The sequence below is a fragment of the Melopsittacus undulatus genome, chromosome 5 (assembly GCF_012275295.1).
Source record: "Melopsittacus undulatus isolate bMelUnd1 chromosome 5, bMelUnd1.mat.Z, whole genome shotgun sequence".
In the NCBI taxonomy this organism is placed as follows: domain Eukaryota; kingdom Metazoa; phylum Chordata; class Aves; order Psittaciformes; family Psittaculidae; genus Melopsittacus; species Melopsittacus undulatus.
The window spans coordinates 70014780-70034129 of NC_047531.1; the positions used below are offsets into that span (position 1 = coordinate 70014780).

At 36.2% G+C, this 19350-nt stretch overlaps 1 protein-coding gene across 2 annotated transcripts in view; it reads left to right on the plus strand.

The window, feature by feature from the left end:
* The window catches only part of METTL25 (methyltransferase like 25), a 60478-nt gene that overhangs the window by 10706 nt on the left and 30422 nt on the right, over positions 1–19350 (plus strand). For both annotated transcript variants that reach the window (XM_034062856.1, XM_034062857.1), the window contains exons 4-5: positions 5384–6013; positions 8843–8987. In XM_034062856.1, coding sequence (XP_033918747.1) covers positions 5384–6013; positions 8843–8987 — 775 coding nt within the window. The remainder of the gene's footprint in view (positions 1–5383; positions 6014–8842; positions 8988–19350) is intronic.

A 19350-nucleotide genomic window follows, 5' to 3' on the forward strand; every position in this document is an offset into this window, starting at 1 on the left:
GCACAGAGAGTTTGTTTCCTATTGTTTAATGCTGTTCGCCTTTACTTAACATGGATTGAAATCTATCACTTATGAATTTAGTTATGACTTTTTAGATTGGAGATGAGATTAAACAGAGATTTATGTAGCAGAGTATGCATGACGTATATTTAGTAGAACATGGGTGATATCTGGACACCCAACACCATTATTACCCAGCAGTTACTCTACGAATTGGCTGTTTTATACATCAGATGGCAAGTGCATCATTAGATGGTGAAGAATTGCAGGTTTCCTTTCTCAAATTTGATTGTAGCTAACTTATCCCTTTTTTGGTTCTTAGGGGTTTTTTTACATGTAATTATGACACCACAGTGTGTAGATCAGTGTTGCATTAAAATCTTGTATATGTTTACTTATGGATCTGTTGATGATATGCAAGCAGCACAACCATACTTGACTTTTTGAGTATTTATTTTGTATTCCATTAGACAAAAAAACAATACCATTTCCTCAGTTTACATAGATGTAATTTTTCCATAAGCTCTTTCGATGTTAAACTTTCTGTTAGATTCCATGTCTTAGAATTTTGTTGAGGTAAGATGAATTTTTTAATAATTTATTTAAGCTGAGTTGGTTTAATAAATTTAATCTCTATAATGTTAGTAACTGCTTAATGTAGCTTCACCCTCTCTTTAAACTGTGGGTGGCTCTGGACATTGCGTTTCATTTCTTTTTATACCCAAGCTGCGCTTGCTTTCAGTGCAAGGAGCTGTAAGCATAAATGGAGACTAATTTCCTCAAGCCTAATGTTCATTCCCACAAAGATTTCTGGAGAGCAAACTGTATTTGTTTAAAACCAAAGATTAATAAAATATCTACCCAGATTTTATGCTGAGCATATGCCCTCTGTAACTTCTTTTTTTCTGAAGTAAACATGTCTGAGTATAGTTTAAAATTAATACATTGGATGTGGGCAAGGAAGGAGAGGCCACTGCAGTTGGGCAAGCCAAGTCTGTGTTCATAGAATCGTGGAGTTATAGAGTATCAGGTTGTAAGGGACCTCAAGATTCATCTGATCCAACCTTTCTAGGCAAAGCGTGACCCAGATGATCCAGCACCCTGTCCAGCCAGATCTTAAAAGTATCCAGTGCTGGGGAATCCACCACTTTCCTGGAGAGATTATTCTAATGGCTAAGTGTTCCCTTTGTGAAAAATTTTCCTCTTGTGTCCAGTTGGAATCTCCCCAGGAGTAACTTGTGCACATTACCCCTTGTAAAAAGGGAGTCCACATTTTCTTTGTAGCCATTCTTTAAATACTGGAAAATGGTGTTAAGGTCTCTTCCAAGCCTTCTTTTCTCTATGCTTAACAAACCCTATTACCATGGCCTCTGTATATCTTGTTCCCTATTTTGTGCCTGGTGTTTGTTATAGGAAAGTGCTAGTTGGCCTGCCTCATGGCTGCACCAGGGAGATTGCTAGAAATCAATGGTGTGGTCAGTCATATTGACAGAGTACGTGGCCGTGCTCTGTTCAACTGTAAAGGTGTAACTGCAGTGTCCTAGGTTACTGCTACTGTAGACTGAAGGGCAGGCCCCAAAACTTGGCTTCATCTCTGAGTTGCTGAAGCTAAACTTTGATTAGGAAGTTATTTGGCTCAGACTGAGTTTAATTTAGATAATGGAAATGATGCAGTACCCTTGATATGTTTGGGTTGGGCCTGTGGGTACAGAGATAACACTCTGAATCCTGACCATCTGTTTTGTGAGGAATGACTGATGAAGGCAAAGTTTTAGGCAGTCTTCTCCTTACAACTGGGATTACAGATAGAGGGCTGCAATTAAAGCCAAATATTACTGCATGAGATGCAATCAGTTTGTGAGCATCTACAACTGCTTACTTAGCAATGCAAGGCTATCTCTCAATCAGCTCTTTCAAAAGCCAGTGATGATGACAAGTGTGGGTGCCTCAACAGCCATAATGTGGGTGTTCTCTGTAAAGAACGGAGATACAGTAGCAACAGATTTGTAAAACTAATTTATTCTATCACTGGCATTTTTTTTGCCTTGCATACCTCCTGCTTCAGGCAAGCATTAGTTGTTCAAGTGTTGAAGACTTTCACATACTGAAAAAACTGTAGGAGAGTGTCGTTTGCTTATAATGAAATATTAAATGTCTGCATTCTCTGGAAGGTGGTGTTTCATATAGTATTTTCATTTAGATTTTAAATAGTTCCTGTGAGATTCAGGAATAAAAGGAAAAGAAAACCCATGTTCAGAGGTAGAAGAGTCACCTTAATGACCTAACCTAAGTCCCAATGTAGCTGGTTACTAATAAAATCTCAAACCAATCATTGTTAAGAATCTGTCAATATGCTGCAATTTCATCCAGTGATGATGAACTTTTATCAGATGGTTTGGTGTACCTTTATCCAAAGGATTATTTACTGGTTGCTTTTTTTTTTTAAAAAAAAGGTAACATTTAATGAAAAATATTATTGCAATATATCACTGAATATGAAATGCTGACTGCTCTATATTAACTTTTTTCCATCTTAGTCATACACTGTAACAAAATTTATTTGTGCAAAGTTACAAATCCCTAATATATGAAAAGAGCTTTCCAGTTACATTAAAAAAAAAAAGAAGAAAGAAAAGCCTCCTCAGTTATTAAAAAGCAGCTCCTTTTGTTTTGATTACCTTTAAACTTAAAAAAATACAGGAATTGTAAAGTTTTAGGAGTTTTTTCCTTATTGATTTTTTTTATCCTTCTCACAAAACAAAATATATGCAGCATTTAATTAAAAAATCTAGAGCTATGAAAGCACAACACATGTATTACAACAGCACGTATCCTTAGGGTGTTTCTTTCAGATATTATAGATCACTGACAGCTTGAAAAATGCCCTCCATTTCACCTTCGTACCCATGATATATAATGGGTGGTAGAGGATATTGCTCTCTTGTGGTATTTTATAACGTAGTATAATAAATAGTAAAATGAGAATGAAAACAAAAAAAATTATTGTTACTGTAATCACCTCTAGGTTATTGGTTTGAGTTAAAACATTAAAGAAAACTAGCTGAAGAGTTTTTTCAAATGTTTACTGCCCCGTTTAAGTATCTTTCCTATCATGCAAGTGGAGCTTTTATAAAGAAGTTCTTGATTAAACTACGAAAAAAAACCTGTGATGGTTCCTCTTTGCTTCAATGCACATTTGTTTTCTTTAATGTATTGTGAAAGTTTTCCTTGGAAATTGCAGCATATGCAGCAGAGTTGCAATGTGTAATGTTAAGTATGATATAGTTCTGCATTCAGCATCCATTAAATTTGTCATTTGCTGCTGGGAAATGTTGGAATCCTGCTGGAAACTGAGTTCTTGATTGCTCTGTGCCAGAAACTTTGTTTAAGCATAGTACCCAACTCACCATGGACAAGACCTTTGGCGTTCATTATATCATGGAAATTTCATTTTAAAAGTTCGTGTTTGGCAGATAGGCAGTGTGTTGCTGATTACCTTTCCTTATGTAATCAAGGGAAGGTAAAGTGGGGATTAATTTAATGTGGTCTATTTGTTTAGCACAAGATCACTGCCTGCTTATTTTTAGTCAAACTTTCCTTTCGCTTTAAAACCGTTCTCCCAGTGCTAATTTAACAATGTATTACTGTTTCCTTTTTGGAACAACCGAAAAAAAACCTTACCCGAAGAGCAGTTTGCCTTTACAACCACTAGAGGTCACACGTAGGAGTTAGGAATAATTCACTAGCTGAATTGTGTTCAAGTGCAGCCTTTCACAGAAATATTTCAAAACCTTGTAGAATTGGAGGTGTGCATATTCTGCACAATCGTTTTATCTGTTGCATAAAGTAGGAAAAATTATTCCTTGAACACTTCTCTTTCCTTCACTTTTAAATAATCTAGGAGAATGTTGGTGATAAATGTGACAAATGACATTTTCAAAAATTATACTTAGATGATACCAATTCTATTTCAGTAAATCAATTTCTGTAATGATTTTGTACAAGAAACTTGAGGATTGTAGCATACCTAGATGACAAATATGCAACAATATTGCATGAGGAGTGCAGATGAGAAAGCCATGTGTACCCTGGGTAAACAATTTTTGCCTAATAGTGTGTATTCTCCACTGTTTTACATAGTTTTTAGTGACATTGCTTCAGATCTTTCTTTGTAATTTCATGGACATACAAATCTTTAACTTTCTTAGAAAAAGGAATAAATCATTTCAGTAAGAGTATTGCCTCACAATTTATTCTTACCTGGTAAAAAACTATGCAGTTGAGTTTAAAATGAATCCATGTAGTGTTTGCTGTTGTTTGGACTTACAAATTATTAGTGTAAGCTTTCTTATGAGTGTGTGATAGACCAAGAACAAGGCAGGGATTTTACTGAATCAAACACTTTCAGGAAAATTTACAAAGAAGTCATTATGTCTAGTCAATATAATTTTTGGGAGATGCCTGAACAGAAGTGAACATTATCATTTTCTTCCTTAGAGAAAAATCACTGCCCATTCATGTAAAATATTTTGTTATATATTTTTTACAAGTTAAACCACACACGATATAAAGCTGTGATTATGTTCTTAAAGGTCTCCGGTTAGTCTTGTTTGTTTTCCTTCCTTGTCATATCAGTCACTAAACTGGCACGTGCTATCAGCTATGAGACAAACTAAACTGGCAGCTAGTTATCCCCTATTCTCTGCTTCCTCCAGAAAAAGCAGTAGAAACCACATGTGACATATGAACCCCTTTGTTTTATTACAAAAGCAACCTCATGATAACCAAAAATGTATGAATCATTTTCACAGAAAACGATTAGCAGTAAAAAGAAAAATTCTGACATAATAGAGGTTATCAATTTCACCTATCTTTAGGTCACATCTGAAGTGATTAAGTTAGGCACTGAATCTGAAGATGCTTATTTCTGTACACCGAGTGGTAGTAGGCTGCTCATTACGGGAGTTAGGAGCCTGAAGCTAAACACTGTAATCGTTTTCTTTGCTAACTCTATATCCTGACCCACTTTAACAAGGGCAGGTGGTGTTATTGGTAGTTTATGGTTATTTTCTTTTGCAAAAGGAAGTTCTGTGTCGAAAATGTACGAAAGAGTCAGGACATGTGCATTGCTTAAGCATTGCTTAAGCATTGCTGTGTCTGTCTTATGGAGCAAATCAGTTAAGTTCTGTGATTTAAAGTCAGAAGGTAGACCAACAAAGCAAAATAAGTATACTAGGAGGGATGATTCGAATAAGGTAGCTATTAAATCTGTGTTTAAATTCTTAGGGGATTATTTTGCTTTGATTGAAGTGTGTCTTGCTCTCATTAATACATCAAATTTTACTTTTATTTCTATTCCTTCCTTCTCCCTACCATTGTCTAGGTAATTGATATAGGTTCTGGAAAAGGCTACCTGAGCTCATTTTTGTCCATGCAGTATAACTTAAAAGTTTATGGAATTGACTCCTCAAACATCAACACTAACGGTGCTCATGAGAGGAACAGAAAATTGAAGAAACACTGGAAAGCGTATCAGAGTCGAGGGAAAGCAAACCTCAAAAGTCAGAGGTTGGAAAAGGCAAATGACAGGCCAGTGGAAAGTGAAATTAAATGTAAAGCAATCAATGAAAAGCCCTTAATTAATGACCGCAGCCTTAAGAGTCAGGACCATATGGCTATCCAAGATTTAGTTCCTTCCTGTGGTTTCACAGGAATAGCTACATGTGAAATGAGCAAACAAACCAAAGCTGATCTGGTGGCTTGGACACAATCTGATGAGAGAAAACTTTCTGAAGAGGTTCTTGCTGTTCTGAACATTCTGCCTGCTGATGCTGTAGAAGTTTCTTCATCTCAACGTAACTGTGGGGAACTCCATGAAGAGGAAAAGGCACGAAGAAAAATGGCATCTCTCAAGGCTAAAATGAGCAAGTCAAGTGAATCAAACCTGTATTTTCCACTGACTTCTTGCATCACCTCAGAAACAGAACTTGGTGACATCATCACAGATCTGGAGGTTATTTTACTCATATTTGAATTAGATTGTCTATTGTCTTTATATTGCTGTTTTCATATCTACAGAATACTTCCTGTGTACATGGAATACTATTGGTGGTGTAAGTTAATATTCTGCCCCAATAATGCTTTTCAGCAGAAGTATGTCTAGCACATAGAGATTTTTTAATATATGTTGGGGTTATTTTGAATACATAAAGCAGCCTTTAGAATTTGTGGGGTAAATAATAATCAGTTGTCAAAGTTAACAGTGTATATGTATTAGCACATTCATGTAATTTACAATTGTGCTTATACATAGCATCTAATTATTATGAAAAAAGTCGTATTTACAAGGTAGATGGATATATGAAACACTGAAATTTCCCTGATATTTCTTATCTTTTAAGTTTTATATTTTTGTAATTTCAGTTAAACTTTGAAGGCATAGGAGAATTTATTGTGTATAGTACTCAACATAAAGAGTTTGAGAAGAGCTCTGTTTGCAAATAATGTTTTTAGTTTTTGACTTCTCAGAATCACTGTAGGTTCATTTGGTAATCTATTAGTTGGCAGGGATTGTGGCTACGCAAACAAGCACAAAGCTCAGCTGCTCAAAGACAGTGACGCAAGTCTAGAAGCTGTATGGCTGTTTAGTTCCTGTGTCTGACCTAACACATATTGATGAGGTAGATACAATCATTTTTTTATGGAAAGATAAAAACCTGTCTGTATTCAGTGGTAACTGAACAATTATATTCAGGAGTGTAATTAATCTCTGTTTCAAGACTATAGGTTCATGCTGATAGACCTATAACTGGAGCTAAGAAGTCCTATTGATTACCTGAGAATGCGGAGCAAGTTCTTGTCTGTCTGCAAAAGCCACTCTGAGCAGCAGGGTTTGTGGGTGAAACATACGCTTTTACACTTGCACAGTTGGATTTTGTATACTCTTAGTATGTAATTTGGCTAATGTAGAAGATATCACTGCCTTTATTAAAAAAATAAAACAATACTGTCAGAAAAAGCAAAAGCTTCATTGTGTTAAAAGATAGTAATATCCAAATCACATTATGTGTGACAAAGGTGTGTAGTTAAAACCCTTTATAATGTGCAGTAATTTTCATGTTTTAAAATATTATCATGATTCTTAGAAATGAAATTTTTTAGAAATAGTTTTACAAATATTTTTACTATTTTATTAGAACCATAAGTTGATGGGGTTTTTTTCTCAAGTTTTCCTAAACTAAGGACAAGTAAGGAATGCATAACATTAGTAATTACTGCTTTATGCCGTAAGTTCTGAAATGTGCAGATGAAATATGGGTATAGGATTGTATGTTTTTATATAGCCCAGGACTAATATTAAGATATTAAATTTTTCTACATAAAAGCCAACGATCCAGAAAGTGCTTGCAGTTATACCCAGGCAACCTCACTGAAGTCAGTAGTGGTCTCAAAGTGTACCAGACACAGGCTGACCTCCGATTTTTCAGAAATTCTGAGCACTGTAGTGTTTCCTATATCTTCCATGCAGTAGATTTCTCCTAAAAGAATCCCTCTTAATTTTTCCTGGCCTGGGATTTAAATGCTGTCCTTGCAAGTGCACATCTACCCTTAGCTTCCAAACTTCAGCGTTGAAAAAAGACTTGTGGAATGGTGAGCTGAAGCTGACTGATAGGGAAAAATTCTTTAAAAACTAAAATGGACTGAAACTGAACTTTTGCCACCTAAAACTGTTGTACAAAGCGAGGACAAGCACAGAGAAGCAGAACAAAAAGTGTGAAGGGGGGCAAGAAGAACTGAAAAACAGAAAGGAAAAGGCAAGTTTTACTGTTTCACACATGCACCTTCTGTACATACAAATGGGTGAATAAATTAGACACAGGGCAGCAAAAATCAGTGTGCATATAAATTCAGAATTATCACAGAGAGGTATCCCAGTTGAATTTCTCTGGGTTAACTTCTTGTTGATAACCTTGTTAATAAATAGGGCTGAAATTCAAAGCAATGCCATGTTGTTTTGATTAGATTCCAATAGATTCCAACTAATAATGCCAAAAGTGAAATATCTTGATAAGAAGGGTGAGAAGAGGGATAATTTGGTTGGAGAAATAGAGGGAAAAGGAAAATTGAGGAAAAAAAGGAAAGCAGGCAATAGAATACAGATCATCTGAAGCTGAAGTTCTCTGTGTTGTAAGTGAAAATGCTCATTTGTTGTTGAATAGTAGTAGGCATATTGCAAAACTGAGGCAAATCTACAGTTTTGGAAATAAACAAAGCCTGCTTTTCACAGTATGTCTCTATTTAGGAAGTGGTTTTTATTTCAGCAGCTTAAAGTAGTAGAAATGCCATAGATAGGTCCAGCCAGATTTATAGCAGTAAATCCCAAGTAAGAAAAGGAATTAGCAGTAGTATCAGTAACAGTGACATAAAAGCTAGGAAGGACAAGAGAAATGGCCCGTGTCCAGTCAACTCATAAATGTTCCCTTCCATGCAAGTAAACCATCTGCTATTTATCATCTTGAACTTCTGCTTCCTCATGCCTGATGAAGGTAGAGTGTGTAGATGGGTAGTTCCTTACCTGAACAAAGCAATGAGCAGTCTTTCTATCCACAGAGGCAATGCACCATGTTTTCTTAGCGCTGGAGAGCTTTTATTATGCATTGAAAAATTTTAGAACAGAACAGCAGGAGTCCCCATGGAGTTGTGTATTTAAACCTTACAGCTCAATAATCATTTGCAGTATAATTGGGTTTTGAAATTAGTTGCTGTTACTTGTGCTCTTTCAGTTGAAGAGGGAGATGCGATGCTTTATTGTTGCTCTGTTTTGTTTTGTTTTTCTTCTTAGGACTGTATGATGGTGGGTCTACATACATGTGGTGATCTTGCTGCAAATACACTACGAATTTTCACTGCCAAGCCTGAAATCAAAGCAGTTTGCAGTGTAGGTTGCTGCTACCATCTGTTGTCAGAACAGTTTGAAAACCAAGAAGGTAATTCTTGAGCTTAACTTGTGGCTGCCAGTTTGTATGTTGAGAGTATTATAACTTCTAATTAATAACCTCCGTGTGTTTGTTCCTTTCCAGTGGCTTATTTAGTACTGCTTTTAATTACATTATGTGGGTCATTCACTCCCGGATGCTCTGTAGCTTTTCTGTTATGCCAATATTCCTAATAGTCTTACTGAAATTAGGGACATTAATGTAGAATGTTTTTTATGTGGTTATGAATGCAGCTGGTTTTAGTTTATTACTTAACTTGTAAAATGTGGAGGCTTTTTTTAGTCCAGTATGTTTTCATCCATTTGAAATATTTTGTACCAGATTTTGCCGTTGGCTGTCTGCATGCAACATCCATTTATGTTGAGTTGTACATATACAACTATGAGCAGAATTAATGCTGCTCTTTAACAGCTAGATGCTCAGGCAGCTAAGGCACAGCTCCAGTCTGACCATGACACATGCTAGATCTTGCTTGCTTTACTGATCTTTTCATGTTGTTTCTGTCTGGCTTCACAACAATTTTAAGAGATTTTGCAGTGTATTAGCCTCAGTTACTTCACAGTGCTTCTCATCCCAAAACCAAAGAAAATACAATTGACATTTCTAAGTTACAGAAATGTAATTAGTAAAAAACTTACAGAATCACAGAATCCCGAGGGTTGGAAGGGACCTCAAAAGATCATCTAGTCCAACCCCCCTGCAAGAGCAGTGTAACCTAGAGTACATCCCACAGGAACTTGTCCAGGTGGGCCTTGAATATCTCCAACGTAGGAGACTCCACAACCTCCCTGGGCAACCTGTTCCAGTGCTCTGTCACTCTTACAGTAAAGAAGTTCTTCCTGATGTTAACGTGGAACCTCCTATGCTCCAGTTTACACCCATTGCTCCTTGTCCTATCACTGGATATCACTGAAAAAAGCCTAGCTCCATCATCCTGACACCCACCCTTTACCTATTTGTAAACACTGATGAGGTCACCCTTCAGTCTCCTCTTCTCCAAGCTAAAGAGACCCAGCTCCCTCAGCCTCTCCTCATAAGGGAGGTGTTCCACTCCCTTCATCATCTTTGTGGCTCTGCGCTGGACTCTTTCAAGCAATTCCCTGTCCTTCTTGAACTGAGGGGCCCAGAACTGGATGCAATATTACAGATGTGGCCTCACCAAGGCAGAGTAGAGGGGGAGGAGAACCTCTCTTGCCCTACTAACCACACCCTTTCTAATGCACCCTAGGATGCCATTTGCCTTCTTGGCCACAAGGGATCATTGCTGGCTCATGGTCATCCTCCTATCCACCAGGACCCCCAGGTTCCTTTCCCCTTCACTCCTTTCCAGCAGGTCAACCCCCAACCTGTACTGGTACATGGGGTTGTTCTTCATCAGATGCAAGACTCTACACTTGCCCTTGTTGAATTTCATCAAGTTTCTCCCTGCCCAACTCTCCAGCCTGTCCAGGTCTCGCTGAATGGCAACACAGCCTTCTGGTGTGTCAGCCACTCCTCCCAGTTTAGTGTCATCAGCGAACTTGCTGAGGGTACACTCAGTTCCCTCATCCAGGTCGTTGATGAAAATATTAAACAGCACTGGTCCCAGCACTGACCCCTGAGGGACTCCACTAGTCACAGACCTCCAGCTAGATTCTGTGCCATTGACCACAACTCTCTGCCTTCTTCCTTTCAGCCAGTTCTTGATCCACCTCACTACCTGATCGTCAAGCCCACACTTTCTTAGCTTATCTATGAGAATACTGTGGGAGACAGTATCAAATGCCTTACTGAAATCAAGAAAAACCACATCTACCGCTCTACCATCATCCCTTCACCTAGTCACTTCCTCATAGAAGGCTATAAGGTTGGTCAAACATGACTTCCCCTTCATAAAACCATGTTGACTGTTCTTAATAACCCCTTCTTTTAGATAAGAGTTTTTAAAAATTATTAATTTTTCAGGTAGTTCTCATTAAGTGTGTGTGTCTGAAACATTTGTCTGTTTCTTATTATTGCAAAGAGGACACAACTTTCTGTTTGTAGTTGTAGGATTACTTTTTCCAGACCAGTGCATAAGGCTTTACTAAACTATTGTTACTCAAACACTACCAAAGGATCAGCTCTGATAACCTGTTCTAAGTTCAGACAAACAGATGTACATGCATGGTGGTAAGAGATACTGCAGTTTCATAGCGGCATGGAAATGAAGACAAATTGCATGTTGGAATTTCTAGCCATTTGATTTTTCTCAGCTTGAATGATAAAATCATTCTCTATGAAGAACCTTTAGACAGCAAAAAAAAAAAAAAGAAAATGTAGTATTCTTCTTTTTAGGGGGAGAACACATAAGTAGTTCCAGTGATACCAAAAAATGGGTTGATTTTTTTTTACTATTACTATGAAGGTACATATTCTAAAATCTATAATGCTGTTGTGTTCTCCCAAAGAGTCATCTGCTATATGTTTTTTTTCATAAATGTATGGCGGAGGGGTAAGAGCACAAGGACCTACAGTATCTTAAATGCTAATACTTCTTGAAAGAGAAAATGGGATAGAATTAAGACTAGAGCTTGTATCTACGCTTACTATGCATGGATTTCAAATTCACAAAGCATTGTAGAGGATGCTAGAGGACTCTGTAACAAATCAGATGATACAGATCCAACAACTCACTTGTAAAAGAAGTAAATTAATTCATCTTCTAGCTGTCTGAGGCAAGGGGATTTTGGTACTGCTTCCAAAATAGACCAAATAATAGAGTCAGGATTGAATAATTTCACTTGGAAGTGCCTTCTGGTGGTCAGCTGGTCCAGATCACAGTGCAAGACAGTGACAACTTCAATCAGGTTGTTCAGGGCCTTTTCTAGTCATGTTCTGGATACCTCCAAGGGCAGTGGTTCAGCAGCCCATTACAATGTTTACCATCACCATTAATTTTTTTCCTCATAACTATTCACAATTTTCAGCTCTCATGCATTATCTATTGTATTTTCATTGTGCACCTTCCAGAACAGTCAGCCTTAATCTTTTCTGTTCCCTTCCCTTTAAGCAGTTGAAGTTAGATACCTCCTTGACCTTCTCTGCAAGCTTGTAGTCCTCTTGCCACCACTGTACTCCAGTAAGTCGGTATGGTGTGTTGGAGAGCCCAAAGAAGCACTCTAGATATGCTCACAAGTGCTAAAAAGGGGAAATAATCAAATCTCTTAACCTGCAGGCTTCACTGTCAAGCTTCAGAGTCCTGTCAGTTTTCAACTCATCTTAGAGTCTACCAGAGTCATATCTTTCCAATCTGCCTATAAAGATCCTAAGGTAACCTTGCTGAAAGCCTCACTAAAAGCAAAGCTCTCTCTTAGTTCATGGAGACAGTTCCTTCATCACAGAAGGCAATAAAGTTTGTTAGTGTTTGGTAGGTTCCTGACAGTTATTCTCCTTCTTGTTCATTATGAGCCTGGGCATGGTTTCCAGGAAAATTTATTCCATAAGCTTTTTGAGAACTGAGGTTAAACTGAAGATGGGTGTGATGTTTGCCTTTTTCTTGTCACAAGAAACTGCCCCTGATGGATGTGACTTTTCAAGGATGGTAGAGCGTGGCCTTTTTGTGACACCAGTTAGTGCCTCAACTTCCTGAAATACATCCCATCTGGTCACATGCACTTGTATTTCCAGTTTGCTTTTGTTGTCCCTGAGACAATATAATCTCTACTGTAGGTAGTCCTTCACTTGTCCAGGCTCTGACACTAAGCTCAGACAAGCTACTGGCTAATCTAGACAAAAACCAGAGATTGAAGAGACGTGTAGAAAACCTACATGGAGAGAGTAGTTTCAGTATTAGGAAGCAGACTTAGAGCTAGATCTCTGAGGTAAAGGATAAAAGTTCTTCTTAAGAAGCTGAGAGAACTGGGGAGAATTTGCTGCAACACAGGAAATCACTTATTTGTTTGAAATCAGTCCGAGCAAGGCAAGCAAGGGCTTGCCTGCAAGGACACAGTGGGAAGTTCTCTTATAAAGCATTTTCTACTTAAAAATTTTATCTTGACTTTGCAGCTTTGAGACTTTGGAGTTTTTTAAATTTTTTTTTAAAAATGCCATTGCTCTATTTTTTTTTTTATTTATTCCCCCCCCCCCCATTTAAAAGCTTTCACATTTTGTTGAGGTTTGTTCCCGTAAGGACAAGGTTGAAGCAAGTCCACGTCAAAACTCCCACAGAGTAGCACATTTTCTATCTTTGCTGCTTCTTTAATGTAAAAGTAGCTGGTTGTTCTCATAAGTCTAGTTGAAGCAGATGTGCCAGCTCACAAGCTGCTGTGGACTGATGGTTGCCATAACTTGAGATGGCTGTTTGGCAGTTGTTGTTGTAAGTATGTTGTTTGGCAGTTAAGTTTTATGTAGTACTAAAATCAGTCTTGAGGCCAGTGAAAAATTGCTTTTTCGCTTCATATTAACTGGAATTAACTGATATTCGTGGGAAGAAATTTTACCTGTTTTGATGCCTAACATCAACATTATAAGTCTGAGGTGGTGAGTTGAAAAAATATCAACAAAATATTATTATGCTATTTTTGGCAGGCTATTCAATCACCTTGATTATCACAAGTTTGGGGTTTCTTGCTTCGGAGGACTTGACTACAAGGAATAATGCCTTACATTTCTTATATATTCTGAAAATAGTAAGGATATTGCAAGATTGCCTGATTCAGTTTACCATTGGACCCACTGTGAATACTCTGGGAGCATTTCTGATGAAAGTAGTTCCCAATAGTCGAAGTCTGGAATATTGCAGTCGTTATACTGTGTCCTTCTACGTGTCTCTGAATAAGCTAAATTCATCAAGAAATTTTTGTAATGAGACTGCATTTCAAATTATTCTGGGAAAAATTTTAAACTCTTCAGATCATGAAAGCCTTTGTTTTGATTTATTAGTAACGACAACAACTCAGAGGTCCTGTGCAATGTCAAATTCTGATTCAATATTAAAAAGCTGAAGCCAGTGACTTTTAACACCTGTCTTTAAGTTTCACTGCTGTTATAAGATGTATCAAATAATAAATTTCAGTTAATAAGGACTATTATGACAGCTCTTGGAAAATTCTAAGTAGTTTTTCTTTGGCTTTCTGTAAGGAGAATTGGCTGTTTATACAGAGATTCTTCTGTGGATAAAATGTACTTGGCCATTAATGTAATTGATTCTTTTGGGGTTTTTCTTCACTGTTGCTGCATCGGATAGTTAGTTACATCACTGTAGTAATGATTTTACTATTTGAGACTTTTTACGTAAACCTATTTACATAGTGAACCATTATGGCCATTTTTCTGGAAACAATACATTTGCTAGTGAATTTTAAGTTAAAGCAAACTCCATGGCTCTGTTCAGGAGCTATTGTTAGGATTTTTGAGAGCTGTTTTATCTTACAGTTAGGTAACACATTTCTGGGGCAGTGTACCAGCTGGACTATAATTATCCCTTAACAGATAGTAACTGCAGATTTAAGATACTTTCAAAAAGACTTGACTTTCCTTAGAAAGGAAATGATTTGTTTCAGTATTCTAAATCTCTTTCTTCTATCCTCCAAACCACTAAACACATCAGTACCAGTATAGAAACCAATGAAATTTTTCAATATTGTATCCTCTGTGTTGAGGAAAAAACGCATGAGCATTACCATTGCTAAGGAGCTACTTATCTATAAGTATTTTATAATTTGAAATATGACATCAGTGTAGTTGCATAGGTAGCTTCAATGATAGCTGTCTGATAGAAACCTTTTTTGGGGCTAGCGTGAGTACTGCAAATCACGAACTCCGGCTTTTGTAAGGATTTTCAGGATCAGGTCACTGTCCTAAGAAGAAGAAGATACATGCTGGGCAACAAAGATCTAGAGCCGTCCTGGAAGCTGTAAGGCACTCTGTAAGGCACTCTGCAACAAGTCAGCAAACCTTTCGCAGAAGTGTAAGAGCTTTGGTCTCTCAAGTTACATAAATATAAACTTTTACTACATTTGTTAAGCTCTAACTTTTAAAAGCTAGTGAATGTAATTAGGAGAACCAGAAAGGATGCACAGGGTTGTCAAAATTCACATATAGAATTTTAGCAGATTTTTGGAAAATAAAAAGGCCTTGAAAATAAGGCACATTCAGCAGACAAAAACTTCAAAACTAAATTTCCTAAAGGATTCCTTACACAAACATATAATGGCTGCATATCACTTCGTTCCACTGAAATATGGAATAATTTGTCACTGTTTTAGAAGCGTTAGAGGACAGATGATTCATGTGTTGCCTAGGTATATTTTAGAAGATATTCTACAGCCAATGTCTTAGAATAGCTATCACTGATACCATGGCAACACAGGAAAACACTTCAAAGCAAAAGATCAAAATGCTTGATTTCCTTTCCAAGGCATCTGTAGATATTGCTGCACAGGGCACATTTCATGAATTTGTGACAGAGCTAACAAGTCACTAAAACCCAGATGGTCTCTATCAAAATTTATCCTGAAAAAGAAATGAAAATATTGACTAGGTAAGTTTTACAGATATTAAATAACAGCATTACCTATTTATGTTATTAAAGTATTTTTCATTAATAAATGTAGAACAAATATATAAAAACTGGAAACTATCTTCTTTTATAATTTTGTATGGGTATACACAGTAAGGCATTATAATTGAGAAAGTCAAGATTTTTAGAATCATAGAATGGTTTGGATTAGAAAGTACCTTAAAGATCTAGTTCAAACCCCCACCTGCAATGGGCAGGGACACCTTCTACTAGACCAGGTTGCTTAAAGGCCCATCCAACTTGATAGTCTTGAACACTTCCAGGGATGGGGCAGCCAAAACTTCTCTGGGCAACCTGTGCCAGTGCCTCACCCCTCTCATAGTGAAGATATTTTTTCATAGTATCTAGTCTAAATCTACTCTCTGACAGTTCAAGGCCATTTCCCCTTGACCTGTACCTACATGCTTTTATAAAAAAGTCACTCTCCAGCTTTCTTGCAGGCCCCCTTTAGGTACTGGTGTTTTCAGTGTTTTGTTGGTTTGGTTTGGTTTTTTTTTTTCCTTAATTCTAAATGGTTGGGTTTTTTTCCTTTTCTTAGTACCAGGTTGATCTTTTTATGGAACTATCAGGTCTTAGTTCAAAGCCATTCATTGTATATTTAAAGTTAATATTTTTCCCAATTTGAATAACTTTCAGCTACGTTGAATTTTATATGCCATTTCATGTCTAATTTTTACTAGAAATTGCTCTGTTTTTTTATTACCCTTAGGATCATCATAAAATTTTGTCATACTCTTCATTAACAGTCTCAAGTTATTTGTGAATTTGATCAAGAACCTGTTCCAGCAGAATTCTTCTTAGGCCCCTTCTGGTGATCTCTGTCCTCTGTGAAAAAATGATACTTTATTCCCATCCATTGTTTCTGTCAATTACGTACCCATAGGAATACTTTATCTTGTTCTGTGTTTTGATAGTTTCTCTAATGGTCTTGTTGAATGCCATTTGGAAACCTATGCTATCTTTCTTGTCTAAGTGTTACTTGAAGCCTTAAAAGAAAAAATTTTGCAGTATGTTTGTTAGATACGACTTTTTAAGAAAATCACATTGACTTATTCCAAAGCTGATTTAGCACCTCCAATACCCAATGACTCTATTCTTTAAAATACTTGCTCTCCATAAAAATGTGAAGCTTCCTGTTTGGAAACTTCCTGGACCTTCCCTTGAGCTCTTCATAAGAATTAAAATTGCATTACCTGTTTTCAGATCTCTAGAATCATAGAGTTTTAATCAAGAAGTTGCATACTGCAATTTGACAATTTTGACTTGGTTTTCGGTTTTGAATTAATACTTTATGGTCTTGGCAATTTTTTGCTGTTTACAACTTACGTTTTTCTATAACTTCTAGGCATCTTTTAGATATTATGCTTTTAGATATTTCATCTGAAGAGTCCCTTCTCTGAAGAAGAACTGTGGCTTCTTTATAGTTTTATCAAAATTGTAGTCCTATAACTATAATTTTCTATTTACAAGAAATTCTCTAGACATAGACCTGCAAAAGGTTGAAGAGTTTTGAAATTAAAATTAAAGACATATTGAAGTCCATACAAATTATTATCAAAGAACATACAGAATTATGTTTTACTTTTATAACCATTGAAAGAAAAATGTTTTTGCTTCCCTGTGCCAATTACACCTCTGACATAAGACAGTGATTTGTTAATAACCTTTTTTCTTCTGTCACTGTGCAGAATACAGTTAAATAGCTTGTGCTCCCTCAAGGAGATCCAGAATAATACTCTAACAATTTCATACTCTGAAATGGAGTCAGAATATTTACAACATAATAAAAATTACATAGCTGAGAAGGGAAAAAACTTCACATTTTTTATAATGACTGTTATTGAGATCAAGTGCAAAAAAGACTAATTTTACTGAGAAGATAAGAATTACTAAAGCTATAAATCCTTGGTAAGCAAGATTAATCTGTTGGGATGGTAGTTTTTATAAAACTGTTGAGGCATGGTGTTGCTGTATATTTTCTGCTGGTCTGAATAGGGTAATTCCTTTTCTAACTTCTGTAAGAATAATCTGTGCATAGTGACAGCCTTTGCATGTCAAGAGCAAAGAGCTTATGGTATGTTAACTAATGCCTGTTTGTCCAGCACTTATTAAGAACTCTGACAAGAATTCTCTGGGAACATAATATGGACGTGATGAACTACACATGTTCAATATACCATTTATTTCAGTAACATCTCTAGGAATGTAAAAATACTCTTCTGAAAAAATAACATACCAAATAATTGTCTATTTACCTTTTTTCCAAAAAGAAAAAAAAAATTCAACATGTTTTGCATTTTATACCAAACTTGGTGAATAAATGCATTCTCTATTTGAGAAGGGAGAGAAGCAGAAAAGATCTTTCAAATTGAAATAAGACAGGAAAAGCACTCTTTTAAAAGCAAAAGCCATTTTTAAATACAGAACTTCAGAAAACTTTCTTCCATCTTGAAATATAGTTTCTGCGAAGTCATTTAAGGTATCTTCCACAGTTTTAGTGACAATGATATATCAGGATATTTCCTTTTTACACATCTTTGTAGCATAATGTCAATGTAAATATACTATTGTACATGTTCTAAACCTTCAGTCTACAGCATATAAGTAGGCTACATAATTTGTGGTATTTGAATGACTTCAGTAGGGTTCCTTTTAAACATAATATTCCACACAAGCTATTGCAATATCAAGGCCTTTGTGAGAAAAATCTAATGTACAGTGTGACCTTTGAGTGTTAATACAATGTGGATGTTACAGGGTTTGTCATGCAGAAGACTTCTGATGTGTTATAATAACAATAGTATAAACACTCCTACAGTTCTCACAATAGGCATGTCTCATAATTGTTAGAGAAGACCTATTTCCATTAAGATAATACATAAATTTGCCACTAATGACAACTGAGATGAGGAGAATTAGAAGTAGGAGGTATAAAATACAGTTCTGTTAGTGTTACTGGTTACATTGAAAGATATATAAGGATAACTTCATATTGTGCCTGTGCATATATTATACTTCTTTCTCCTGCTTGGCAAAGGGCATTTTTCTGATTTAGCGTACAAATTCTTTTACTTCTTTAAATTTGTGTCACGCCTTGCTAACCGAGTGCTAGGAGAGGTGTTCGGTATTATGAGAAGGTGGTAATTGGCTTCAGTGGGAGTTTCCTCCAAGTGAAAGAGGTTTCCTCCAAGTGAAAGAGGTAGATAAGTCTAATGTATAAACCAGCCTTAGTCAGTGTTGAGATTCATCTTCTTTTTGTGTGAAGTTTATTAGAAGCAACTGCAGAACATTTCATTGTCCAGTCTAAGAAAATAAATTCTTATACATAAGAAAACTGTTGGAACACAGTAGAAAGAGTTTATATAAAAATACTCTTCCTTTAGCTTACACATTTATAGAGCAGTTTATGGATTCTTGTATCCCATGATTCCATTTTATTTTTATACTAAAGAGAGTTTATACATTTGCCATGTTTACTATTAAAAATTAGATTTTTTTCCAGATAATTTAACTTAATGATTAGAGGTCATTTTCCTTTCCAATTAATACAGTTATATTTTTTTAAAAAAGTAACATTTTTAATATTATAGTTACAATTTTGAGTATCAGAATATAATATTCTTTTTACTAGTAAATATTTTGGTTTGTGCATATGGAAAATGACTACTGTCTCTTGAATCATCATATAAGTGGAAATGGCATAGCATAGCATTTGATACCTATCTTATCTATCTATCTATGTCCAAATCAAGGGCTGTGTTTATTTCCTATTCAGTGGGTGTTTGTGTTGGAGTGTGATTTTTCTGTTGTTGA